The following is a 13739-nucleotide window of genomic DNA, read 5'->3' as shown; positions in this document are numbered from 1 at the left end:
TTCATCAATTAGATCAAGGTTTAAAAGAACAAAACTATATTGCTCGACAGCCTTACAGAAAGAGAAACTTCAAGGCTGGATTCAAGTAACAAGTCCCCCCTAGCAGAAGCCCACACAAGAACTTACATTAGAATAACGGGGTGCCCATCTCTCTTCCCACCCTGCCAAAAAAACTGATGAACAGTTCATGGGGAGAGAGGATTGTCACACATGGCAAGCTGAAATGATGGAATGATTGCCATAGTGCTAGGCTGAATTGCTTTCCAAGATGTTGTTTAGTTGCACTTTATGTAAAAGGTTAACATCCACATCACGAAATTTTTAACTAGAGCAATGGAAATGTCGACAGCATCCTCAATCCTAACTGGTGTTCAGAAGAAAATATTAACATTATGAGCCAAACAACATTGTTTCTTTGGTTCAAGGGTATAATAATCTTTTCCTCTTGTGGATGGGGGATGACGTTGACTACAGTAAGTGTGATGAATGACCGCTATATGCAAAATGGGAGAAAATGTTCATTTTCTGATTAAAAGAAAAAGTACAACTGGGGGAAAAACAACCCTGCATCACTCAGCCCTAGCTTTTACTTCATTTCTGGCAGCTAGCAAATGTTTCTCGAAATACTCCTTTGACAGCTGCATACGTAAAAATATTTAAAATTCGTCTTAAATTTATTGTTCTTCAGGAAAAAAAACACACACACCAGGAAATATATCAGATCTTGGCAAACAGTGAACAAATCCTGAAATGAGGCACAATGTGCCAAAAGAAAGCAAAGAGGGAGCGTTTTAGCAGAACAATGCAATCTTTGTGGGTCAAACTGTAATTTAAAGGTATATTTACATTAAATGTAATTAGACTTAATTGGATGCTTTGGGCTAAATGGCTAACTGTTTATTACTGAAGGCTGTATAGTCCAACAGATCCATTTCTGTCAGCTATCTTTTAATACTTTCCCCCTAGGTCTTGGCACTATTCCAAAACACTACAATTGTTAATTTAAATCTCTTAAACAGACATGTGAAATGGATGCTTAATCATAGGTGTTGTCAGTGAATGTTGTGTTCGTGATTCCTTGATATTGGAATGGTTCTAGTTGTAAGACAGGGGTGGGAAAACTCAGGCCTGGGGGCCAAAGGGACCCTTCTCCAAGCCTCTCATCATCATCATCATCATCATTTATTATTTATACCCCGCCCATCTGGCTGAGTTTCCCCAGCCACTCTGGGCGGCTCCCAATCAAGTGTTAAAAACAATACAGCATTAAATATTAAAAACTTCCCTAAACAGGGCAGCCTTCAGATGTCTTTTAAAGAGAAGATAGCTGCTTATTTCCTTCACATCTGAAGGGACGGCGTTCCACAGGGTGGGCACCACTACCGAGAAGGCCCTCTGTCTGGTTCCCTGTAACCTCACTTCTCGCAATGAGGGAACTGCCAGAAGGCCCTCGGCGCTGGATCTCAGTGTCCGGGCAGAACGATGGGGGTGGAGACGCTCCTTCAGGTATACAGGACCGAGGCCGTTTAGGGCTTTAAAGCTCAGCACCAACACTTTGAATTGTGCTCAGAAACGTACTGGGAGCCAATGCAAATCTCTTAGGACTGGTGTTATGTGGTCCTGGCAGCCACTCCCAGTCACCAGTCCAGCTGCCGCATTCTGGATTAATTGCAGTTTCCGGGTCACCTTCAAAGGCACGTAGAGCGCATTGCAGTAGTCCAAGCGGGAGATAACTAGAACATGTACCACTCTGGCAAGACCGTCCGCAGGCAAGTAGGGTCTCAACCTGCGTACCAGATGGAGCTGAAAGACAGCTGCCCTGGACACAGAATTGACCTGCGCCTCCATGGACAGCTGTGACTTCCAGGCTGCGCACCTGGACCTTCAGGGGCACAGTTACCCCATTCTATCTGGCCTTTGGGACACTCCTCACCCAGCATCCCTCTCTCCAGGCAGCACTCCTCACCAGCCCTGCCTCACACCCTCCTGAAGTGCTTCTGCCACACTCATATATGTCACTGAACCCTAATAATGCATCTAGGTTGCCTGGATGGAGGATAGAGGGGTGTGTGTGTGTGTGTGTGTGTGTGTGTGTGTGTGTGTGTGTAGAAACTAGCTTACTGAGCCAAGGTGAAATTTGCATTTGCTGCTCCACCCACTTTTGCTTTTGATCCCGCCCACCACTGGCATGTAGCCCACAAAGGGCGATGTGGCCCATGGGCTGAAAAGGGTTCCTCACCCCCATTTCTAAGAGGAGAAGCCTCTACACTTTTGGGAAGAAGGCCTACAGATAGAAAATGACAATTACTCAACGTTTTCCTCTGGTTGTAAAGGAAGGTAGAGACACTTATGATGAAGTCTCAGTCTTTATGGGAGCATGACTACTAGGCACTCTGGCATTGTCAAATGTGATCTGGAGAGGGAGACTAACTGTGTCTAATCACTAATCAAACATAAGTATAAATCCTTCCCACTAATACAAATTTCATGCCTGTGTGATTTGATGGGAGGGCTTGCCATTAGGTAAATAAAAAGCCACCAGAGGTGGCCTGAAAAGTTGTTTCAAACTGCGCTAATCGCCAAGTAGCTAGATTTCCCCCTGTATCCTAGCCTGCGTTTTACCACCTTCATGAAAAGCTTTTCTACAACATTTGCTTTTGTTATCACACAGCGTATACTGTACACTCCTGTTTCTAAACAGATCCAGACTGTGTAGCAGAAAGCTGTTAACTGGCATTAATGGACCCAGTGTGCTTCCCCAGAAAGAATAACATAACAGGTAAGAGACAAAAAGAAAGCGGGGGGGGTTCAATTTCTACAACTATCCTGAAGCAATGCAAACAGAGCATTGGCATGAATTTCAGAAGAAGAATAAATGGGTAGCAAGTATCAGAGTGCATCCTATTAATTGAGCGCAAATTACTAGAAAGTATCTGCCAACAACTGTAATCTGGAACATCACTTCTTCAGGTAACTCTATGGAATAGATCTAATGCTCAAGTTAAGTCACAGGAAGCTGAAGTTCCTAGTCCACCAAGCCTAAGGAATCAGTGCTCTGACAGGCTCTGTCGGCTAGCCTTTGAAGGGATGCATTTTGATGCTCTGTTTCATTCTGTCTTGTATTTTTTACCCTATTTTTCAGGGTATGTAACCTCACAAGATAGCTTACATGTACAATAAAAACATAGCATAGAATTATAAATTATCCAAATGCAGACCAGAATAAGTACATTTTAAACCATCTGTTAAAAAAACATGCAGATGCCAAGGGTATTCCAGAGGTCCTGGCCCCCATTTCCTCTTTCCTTCCAAGCTTTGTTTGAATACATACAGTTACCCAGTTTCCAGTTATGGATTGGTTCCTTTGCATTAATTATAACCCCTACCCTCCCGAGCCAGCACAGGCAATGTCCAGCAATGGTAAAACGGGTTGCAGTGCAACAGCTAATGTGCACCCAAGGTTGGAGAAGGCTGACTCTGAGCAACAGAGGACAAACTGGAACTATTCTCTTTTCAGAACTTATGCCCAAATTCTGAAACTGCTTTTGTGCTGTTCCTTGAAAACCGCTACTTCCCAAAATCAATTGTGGGAGTGAAGTCCTTGACCACATATTTAAAGAACATGAACCGAGTTTATCCGTTAGAAGAATGCCATGTACACATATGACTTCATGATCATAACAATGTGAAACAAGACTAAATAGGAGTCTGATCCAACTGTAATATTTACCCGCCTGAAGTACTGATGTTATTAAAACCCCATGCTACAATTTAACTTGAGAGCAATTTCAGTGATACAGCTAAAGTGATTTTAAATAATGACTGAATCCCTTGCTACGCTTAGGATCATTCGGTGAGGTTGCTGCCATCAGGATGAAGAGGACACCTATTTGCAAACAGTACTTCCCTCTGAAATTCTTATCATCTTAACATGTTGCTACTAAGGAATTCAACAAAATCCAGCTCCTCAGCATTTTCTGCTCATACAGGGCCAACAAAAGCTCAGGAATAGTGATGGAAGAGAATAGTAAAAAGCTTCTCTGATAGCTGCTGACGTCGGCATTAATAAAGGCTAAGGATTTCTTTACAATTGTTTTAGTTAAGCTTGCACTGGCGATCTGTCACAAGACCCACTTTGCTTCTAATGCAATGCCCATTCCTGGCACCTGTCCATTCCTCCTTCGCTCAACAACACGCAAAGGGTGAAAGAGCTGAGATAAAAAAAACAAAGTGCAGAATCCCCATCCCCATCCCCCCGCATTATATTCGGAGTGAGAAGAATATGCAAAAGGGGTATGAGCACCACACTGGAAAAGCAAAGCAACAATATAAGGACCTGGGGGCCCATGTGACCCTGAAAGCCTTATTTGATGTCTTGACCTCTAGACCAATCCAGTTCCACTATTACTTCAAGAACAAATTAGCACCATTTATTATTATTATTATTTTTAAAAAGACTATTTGTGTAGCCTGTTAATTATGTAGTCAGAACAAGCATTTGATGGGAAACATGAACATACCTGAATAAGAGAAACGTTGTGGAGACTGAGTCTGAAGAGGTAGTTCCTGTGTGAGCAAGCAAAGGAAACTTTTTAAGTATTAGAAGTTGCGCAAAACCTTTAAAGTGAATTTTAAAAAAATCATTGCACTACTGTGGCTCAGAAGCAGCATTTATGTAGACAGCACACCAAGCCTGCAGCACCAAGCAATGAAAAGCTAATAAGGGGTCTCCTTGTTTGCTCATCTTTTAATGAACTTTGTAACAACAAGAGGACTCTCCAATACCCTGTACAAAGAAAGCTGAATTTCTGGCGAGATTTGAAACTTGCCATTCTCTCTCTCTCTCTTTCTTTCTCTCTCTCTCTCTCTCTCTCTCTCTCTCTCTCTCTCTCTTTGACACACACACACACACAGAGAGAGAGAGAGAGAGAGAGAGAGAGAGAGAGAGAGAGAGAGAGAGAGATGGAACCTAAGCACTGGATCTAAGCACAGCAGAATCAGAAGTTCTGAGCCTCAAAAGTACTCCAGTGACATGACCATATCAACTTAGATAAGGGGGAGATTGATTGATTGATTGATTGATTGATTGATTGATTGCACTTATATCACACTCTTCCCATGGAGCCAAGGACAGTAAACAGACACACAAATTAAAAAGCAAAGCAAAAACATTATAAAACAGTTAAAATAGTCTAAAAACAAGTACAATTTAAAACATCTAAATGCAGTTACAGTTAAAAACTTTCTTCCATCCAATAATCTTGGGGTTGCAGGGGAGCGTATTATTCAACCATCAGATGCCTGGGTAAACAGAAAGTTTTTCGAATTCCTCCTGAAAGTAAATGGTGATGAAGACAGGCACAACTCACTAGAAAGTCTACCACCAGAGAAGAACTACTGAAAATGATCTGTCACAAGTCAATGTCAACCAGGCAGCCCCTGGAACCACCAGCAAGACCTCACCTGGCAATCGTAGGGTCTGAGATTGTTGGTATCGAGGTGAACTACTGTCTTAGGTACTCAGGTCACAAGCTATTTAGGGCTTTATATGCTAGTAACAGGACCTTGAATTTGGCCCAGTAGCTTACTGGTAGCTCACTGGGTTGTGAGTCCTGGAAATTGCCAACTTACCAGAACATCTGAGGAAGAACAGAAAGCCCCAAAATAAAAGGGAAATCTGAGACCACAGCCTTTCTTCCTATCATTCCACATCAGCACTACAGAATTTCACTATCAAGCAGGAACAGAATAAATAGGCGGGAAACAATCTATTTTGTTTAGGGAAGGTGCACAGAGATGTCTATCTGGCACACAAACATGTTGTCATGTGCAAGTAAAAATGGCTTCTGCAGGCCAGCTGTATTTTGCACACCCCTTCCATGTATCTTTTGGGTTAAGGAAAAGATGCATGAACGCTTTCTCCAACTAAAATTAGCCCCCTCCCAAGGGTATTAGCTACAGAATGCAAATATGTTCTGCTATCCACAGCTAATTTCAGTGGAGGAGGGTTGGAAAAGTTACAATTTGGATCAAAACCGCAGCATGAAGGGAAAGGGTTAAAGTTAAGTTACTTTGATCAGCACTATAGTAGCCCTGATCCAAACAGGTTCCTATGACCCTTTTTAAGCCTCTCCCCTCAAAAGAATGACGTCAGGAAATCCAATCATGGATCACCCATGCTGCACACAGTTTAGCCCCAAGACTTCTAACATGTACATTTCTTAAGTTCTTTTTTCTTCTTCTTTCTGTGAGTTGAGAAAATTGTTTACTCAAGCAACTGCTTGATATTGTTTTACAAGGTAGCTTGGGCTTTGATTTATGAATTCAATTTTCTCCCACTTGGATTTCAAGTCCTGAACACAGCACCTGCATTTAAAATCTTATCTGGACACACCGCCAAATCGTCACACAAAGCCTACTTACAACATCCATATCACATAATCAACACACTTGCTCTCCATGATCCAACATCTAAAAGATTCCTATCTACCTTTGACAGTTACTGACAAGTCAAAAGTAGTTGTTCTTCTTCTTCTTCTTCTTCTTCTTCTTCTTCTTCTTCTTCTTCTTCTTCTTCTTCTCAGATGTACCATGTTTTGCCTCTCTGCTGCTGTCAACAGTATTGTCATAGCTCAGGAGTTCCTTCATGCATCACTCAGGTAACCCCAGAAGCTCCAAGAGGAGCTCTGGCACTGCAGTTCCTCTCTACACCAGTATCACCCTGGGTTTGATGGGGACAACACAGAAATTGTGAGGAACATCAGTGTCAGCATAGGCATGAGAGCAGTCCTCATGTTACCCAAGTGAAGCAAGGACTCCAGTCCACTGCAGCAGCTCCCACACCACAAAGGCAATGCAAGAAAGCATCCTTAATCCATATTCTAGAAACAGGCCAGAATGCTAATCTATGGGTAACAAAATAACTGTCCTTCTTCAAGTCAGAAAGACCAAGAAGACAGTGAGCAGTCGGCTGCTTTTAGATGCATCAAATATAAATTTTTACGTGTTTTATAATTTCAACAGAATCTCCGTGGTCTCACTGCCTGGAGCTAGCCAAGGCTTTCCGTCACATAAGAATGTGCGGGTACCATGTTTTATAAACAGAACTTCTGTTTACCCAAACATTTGATTATCCACATCCTTTCAACATCTCCAAGGCATTTGGTTCAATGTGTACAAGCTCTGTTGTTACTGCCTAGCAATAAATTTAAGATTTCCATGGTTATACTGTATATCTTATTTATTTTCATTTTTTTTCTTGTCGGACACAGAACCCTGATGTAGTTTCACCAACTTTGGCTTTTGATTTGTAACTCCAATTCATCCATGCATTTTTCTTACAACCTTTAGGGAAATGTCATCTTGCCATTGCTAAACTAATACAATGCATAATGTATCAAAAAAAATCCAATGTGCTCCTCAGGGAGTTTGACCATTCATAAGCCTCAGGTCCCAGTTTACCCAGAGCAGGGCAACCTGAGGTTTAATGGCTCTGAATTACTATACTGTTGTTAAGAATGCTATTTAAATGCATTGGTTTTGGAAGACTCATAGTAAGAATTTGGGGCTTGTTCCAGGTTCCTGGACATGCTGTATATTTTGACTGAATAAACAACTTTAATATTATTTCTTCCATCGCTACTGAATGAGAATGGGCAGCCAATCTAATGAAGAAAAACTCAATAAGGAGTAGCATATTAATTACAGGGAACAGGTACAGTCAGCTTTCTCAGGAGAAAAGGAGAGACCACTGACATCAATAGAGCAAGTATCTTCAGATCAAAAAGCTGTCAATACAGTACAATTAACTTGCTGGGAAATGTGGCTAGGGTACTCAGGTCACTAACAAGACAAAAATGCCAAAACTCTCTGTTTTATTTATTTTTTCTTCCTCAGATGCACCATGACCCCATCCCAAACTCTTGTCAACACTGCTTATGTAGAATACCAATAAAATAAAACGTCATTCTATATAAAGGCATGTTGGTGTTGAAATGATGGGACATTTCCACAGTAGATGTAACAGATTTCTACATATGGCAAATGTGTGGTTGTTGTGCCAGAGAAACCTCCACCACTGGCTTCCATATATGGATTCTAGGAAGCAGAGATTTCTAATAGACATCCAGGTGAAAAATCCAAGTCCACAAAACCAGTTCTAAAGTTGAACCAGGTTATTTCATCTCTCTCACAGCTTTGCATTTCATTAGCGTTTACATGCTATTGTAACATTAATTTTGGATTCTCAAAATCCTGTTTCCGCCAACACATCTCATTTAACATTGCCAAATCTGTCATCTCACAAAACGGACTTTTTCCACCAATGTCAAACAGCCAAGTTTGATCCCTAACATCTATTGGTGTTCATACAACTAAGTGGCTACAAACGCTTTGACACAGCAAACATGCATACACAGTGTCTCACTGTGCATATAACCTGAGGACTACAAATTCCATCCTGCAGTGGGACTTATGAGCAAATACTCACGTGCAAATATTCCTGGCCACCCAGGGGGAGGGGAGGGGGAAATGCAGAAACAAGAAACAACAAAGTGACTCAAGTGCCATCAATACAGGTATAATTTATAAGTGAATAACTGAACAGTGGTTAAAGCTGAAGGCACCAAACAAATTTGAGCTAATGCCTTAAGATGGCGATTACCTTTCTCTCCAACAGCCTAGTTTATTTTGGGGTTTCTTAAGAGTTAAACAGCCGTACAAATCTCACAGACAAATTCTTCCATAATCTCTTTTTAATTCCACTGTGCCTGGCTGCAAAAGACAAAGCCCTTGCCGTACCTAGCACCATAAGAAAGCATGACCTGGGTCAGGGCAAGAGAACAAGACCAAACACATAGTTAGAAGGAGCTAAGAGGTACTTATCCTCATAACAGTCAATGCTATTTGTGTGCTTATGGAAAAGTCACTTGTGAGACTGCTATCCTGAAAAGCCAAATAAATGTGGCACAAACAACATATTTAATACAAATCATATTACAGAAGGATATTGACAAGCTGGAATGTGTGCAGACATCTGGAAACCAAGCCTTATGAGGAATGGTTGTGGGAGTTGGATATGTTTAGCCTGGAAAAGAGGAGACTGAGAGGAGATATGATAGCCATCTTCAAGTATCTAAAGGGATGTCACATCCCCTTAGATGGAGATGTGGAGCAAGCTTATTTTCTCCTGCTCCAGAGGGTAGGACCCAAACTAATGGCTTCAAGTTATAAGAAAGGAGGTTCTGATTAAACATCAGGAAGAACTGTCTGATGGTAAGAGCTGTTTGACAGTGGAACAGACTTCCATGAGAGGTGGTCGGCTCTCCTTCCTTGGAGGTTTTTTTTAGCAGAGGTTGGATGGCCATTGGTAATCGATGCTTTAGTTGAGATTCCTGCAGGACAGGTGGATGGACTAGATGACACTTCCAACTCTACAATTATTCGAAGAGAGGCCCCCACTACCCTTCCTACATATTTGCTAGTTTTTATGGGAAGGATGAAGCAAAGTGTTTATAACAAGTGTGGAAAAACAAATCTGAAGATATCTAAAAGCCACCACCTAATCTGTTTTGTAATGAAAGCACAGAACTTCTTACAAAAGGTTTATAAATATTTCACAGGGTGTTCGAAGCCAATTTGCGTGCTGTCTTATCGGCAAAGCTCTTCTCTTCAGGCACGATGCCCATCAGCAGTGGGAAAGTTCTTTAACAGAAATCTCCTTTCTAATTAAAATGAAATTAAGAACTCAGCCATCCTGCTGCATTGTGTGGAAAGTGTTTGAACCCAAGTCCTTTTCTACAGTTTCTGTTTTTATTTCCTCTTGGGATGCTTCTCTCACATATCCACATCACATACACCATCTGACCATCACTATTTCACAGTGATCCTGCATGCACACCAACACAAAACTGATTCTAAGCTGCGTCATTCCAGATAAACTGCAGTACACATCTTTCCCCCCTCAAGCTGCACATGATCTACAGAAAGTTAACACTGAAATGCACATATGTCACGGAAAAGCAGTCACTCAATGCAAGAGGTGGTCTGGTAGAGGCAAATCTTGATTAACTCAGAACCACCAAATTATGTGTACAAATCCATTTTAAAACAGATTCCTCCTCCATCCCTGCTTGTACTACATGCAGGATGGAGATAACATGTGGTTGGTGAGAAACAAAGAGGGGGAATGGTCAAAGGGCACTCAAAGATTAGTATTAACTAAAAAAAAAGTATAGAGAAGGACCTGGGGAAAAAGTCACACAGCCTAAGACCAACTTCCTCTGGTTTCTATTATCCACATCAGCTAACAGCTATGCCAGAGGATCAGATCTAGCCCTGGAATATATGAAGTAATAATAAAGAGGGAAAATGCCTTTGAGCATGTGTACAGTGGAGAGAGGAACAACAAGCAAAGTAGAACAGCAAGTCAGCAAATATAGGAACTCCATTTCAGTTACTAAATTTCACGCGAAAGAGTGATAGTCAATCAATCTGGATTGGCTGAGTACCAAATGAAATATCAGTTTCCTAGGCAGTTCTCAACTCCAGCCTGCCTCTTGTTTAAAACATTCCTTCAATGCAGCACTGCATGTTCTCTCGTGTGTGTATATATATAATGCCCATCAACTCCAAACAAGTTCCATAAAAGCAGAGCTATGTGTATCAACAATTTAGATGAGATGCTGCAGCTTGCAAAGCATTTGAATTAAACCTATTTGTGTGTATTTGTACATACTGTCTTGCTTCCACTAGCCACAGAGAGCACGTAGGGTATATAGAGGCATATTCAGTAGACAGTTCATACTTGGGACTACGCTATCAACAAAGGCCTTCACAAAAGGCTCCTAAATAATCTTAGCTGTCGCGGTATAAGAGGACAGTCAGGACCTCTTAATAGCTTTGCAACTTTCCAAGAAGCAGGGAGCACAAATAAAGGAACTGCTTTCACAATGGAGCTAAAGTAAGCAGCATAGACCCTCCAAGGATCTGTGATGGGGGTGAGCATCCAAGTCTGTGGATGTCACTAAATTATTAATCTTGTGCTTACCCATATATTTTCCATAAATAAAAATAGCTGGATAATTTTCAGCAGAAAAATGGCATGAGGGAAAAGGTTAAGTTCCCCTCTTCCTCCGTCCTGTTTAAAGACAACAAAAACAAACTTCATATTGCAGTCTCAGCAGCTGCACTGTATAATTGTTTTAAAAAAGAAGTCTCTCCCCCCCCCCCAAAAAAGTTATAGAACTATGCATGACTCGTAATTCCAACTTTAGCAACCTCCAGAATCCTCTCAACCTCAAAATGTTACATTCACTTTGCATTCATTCAGGGAGTTGGTCGCAGCTGCCACAGTGCAGAGCAGCTTCCTTCCTTATTCTATGCTACTGTCGCAATTTTGCTTTTTAAAAAGGATCTGAAATAATGGGTCCCTCACACTATCACTTACCACAAGGTTACCTTCACCTTAGCAACTGCCCTCTCCAAGTCAACTTCAACACCCTTTCTTTGTGAGCCAGATCAAGCTATGGTTGAAATTTCCATCCTATTTCAGACTGTCTACAGGTTTAAAGTACACACACTGCACTGAAATTACCCTTTCTGTTCCTCTTCTCTCCCTAGAGAAACCTTGAGACCTTTAATTACCTGTTTCTTTTCCTGTCTATCATAAATACAGCTTCCTAACTAATTTTCAAGGGTTCTTTACATCTTTCTATAGATTACAAAGGGGCTTTTCTTTCCCACCAGGTCGTTACTAGACGTGAGTAGCCCGTGATGTGACTTTTAAATCGGTGCCTTTCTTTTGTCTCCCAGGAAACACAGCAGAACCATGTTGGTAGAACTGAGGTTGTTTACTCTCCACAGTTTCTTTTGCCCCTTCCTCCCAATAATGTAGATAAAATCTACACAACTCTCTCTCTCCCTCTCTTTGCATCCACATTAACATGTCAGACAGGCAAGATAATTTCTCATCACTTGGTAGGGGGTAAACACAGCAGATTACAAGATAATACTAAGGCAGCCTATTCTAACATCGATAACTCATCTTAGCTCATTCAGTCTTGCATATACATTAGGTTTAAGTCTGCTGTATATCATGATTCACTATAAAGAGCTGAGGCGCACAAGACATAATTAAATCCAAGCTTTGAACTGAAGAATATCACATCCTTAACTCTGTGCACGTTAAGGGCAAGAGATCAGGACTGAGCCTATGAAGAGCCATGGAGGCAAGCATTAGCACACATTAGTCACCAGAACCACATCCAAGGCTGAGACCTGAGTCTTCAAGATACTGCCTAAGTAAAGATGTCCACATTATCCTAGGGATTCATGAGACCCAGCAGATTGCTTTTTCCTGATGAAAGCTAAGATTTTGAGGACGTAAAATCCTGAAACAGATTCCACATGCTAAGCAACATCCATCCTTGTGAAATAGTAACAGTCTTGACTACACAAACAAACAACATCAGCCAAGCTTTCCTAGGCAACTTTACATCAGAGTTTCCTAGACTCATCATGCTGTGAATAGAATATACATATATCTAAACATTATTGTATACCTACATAAGAATCCTGGTTCAAGCAGAGCATTTATATTTAAATGTTCAGTCTCCTAAACTCCATGTGTTCTCCTTAGAGATGGTGATGGTGACAATTAACATTTTGATGCCACATAACTGTATATGGGTCTTCTGGTTCTTCTTTAATCCTCACTTACTCACTTACGAGGTAAGTTAGAGTGAGTGACAGTAACTGCCTCAGGATCAACCAGTTAAGTTTCATCAGGAATCTCACCCTGAGTATCCCTGCCCCTAGTCTGATGCTCTAACCCTCACACCACACTGACTATTTTCAACACTAATTCCAGATTTATAGGTAGTGAAGCTCTATCTGAGACAAAAAAAGGCTAATGTCAAATCATATATGCATGTATATATTAAAAATGAGAAAAATGCAGTATTTGCTCATAACGCATCCTTAACCATGGGCAAATCACCAGCTTTTGACTTTGAAGCAGCCTCATTACTGGAAACTGCCATAACGTTTATTGATCATTTACTCAGGTGATTTATAACTCACTCTTCATAAAATAACTCCCACAGTTGAGTACAACACAGAAATGTATAACATTGTGTGTATAAAAATAACTGTAGTCAAATATAGTTTGCAGTATAAACTCTGTCACAACTACTCCTCCTCTAAAAATCATTACTTTAATATTTTCTTTTGAAAAATATTTATTTTCAGATATTTTCAGAAATTCTCAAGGGGGGATTACTGCCATCACTCCTGACCACAGGTCATGTTGGTTGAAGCTGATGGGAGTTGGAGCCCAACAACACCTGATGGGTCACAGCTTTCCCACCACTGGTCTACAGTGAGGGGGAACAGAATGGCCAAGAGAGCGTGCATGTCAGGATTATAATTGTAATCAAACATGATTCCAAGATTTTATTTATTAAATTTACACCCCATTCTTCCGCTCAAAGCAGCCCAACAAGAGATAAAATGATTAAAACATCTTAATTCCAATACAGATGCAGCTTGGGAAAGGTCTCCACTTGAAATTATGGTCAAAAGAGAAAGGTCTTCAGTAGGTGCTGAAAAGACAGCCAAGATGGCGCCTGTCTGATATACAAGGGAGGGAATTCCAAGGGGGAGGTGCCACAACACTGAAGGCCTGATTCCTACATTGTGCAGAATGGACTTCCTGATGAGAAAGTATCTGCAGGAGGTCC

The 13739-nt window shown here is 41.1% G+C and overlaps 1 protein-coding gene across 10 annotated transcripts in view; it reads right to left on the bottom strand.

The window, feature by feature from the left end:
- The window catches only part of SEMA5B (semaphorin 5B), a 356215-nt gene that overhangs the window by 130275 nt on the left and 212201 nt on the right, over window positions 1–13739 (bottom strand). For all 10 annotated transcript variants that reach the window (XM_083584642.1, XM_083584641.1, XM_083584638.1 and 7 more), the window contains one exon: window positions 4521–4566. In XM_083584642.1, the coding sequence (XP_083440768.1) occupies window positions 4521–4566 (46 nt within the window). The remainder of the gene's footprint in view (window positions 1–4520; window positions 4567–13739) is intronic.

This window comes from Podarcis filfolensis (assembly GCF_964270895.1).
Source record: "Podarcis filfolensis genome assembly, chromosome: 1".
Taxonomy (NCBI): Eukaryota; Metazoa; Chordata; class Lepidosauria; order Squamata; family Lacertidae; genus Podarcis; species Podarcis filfolensis.
Note: the sequence above shows the minus strand (reverse complement) of the source record. Positions and strands in the feature narration are given on the sequence as shown.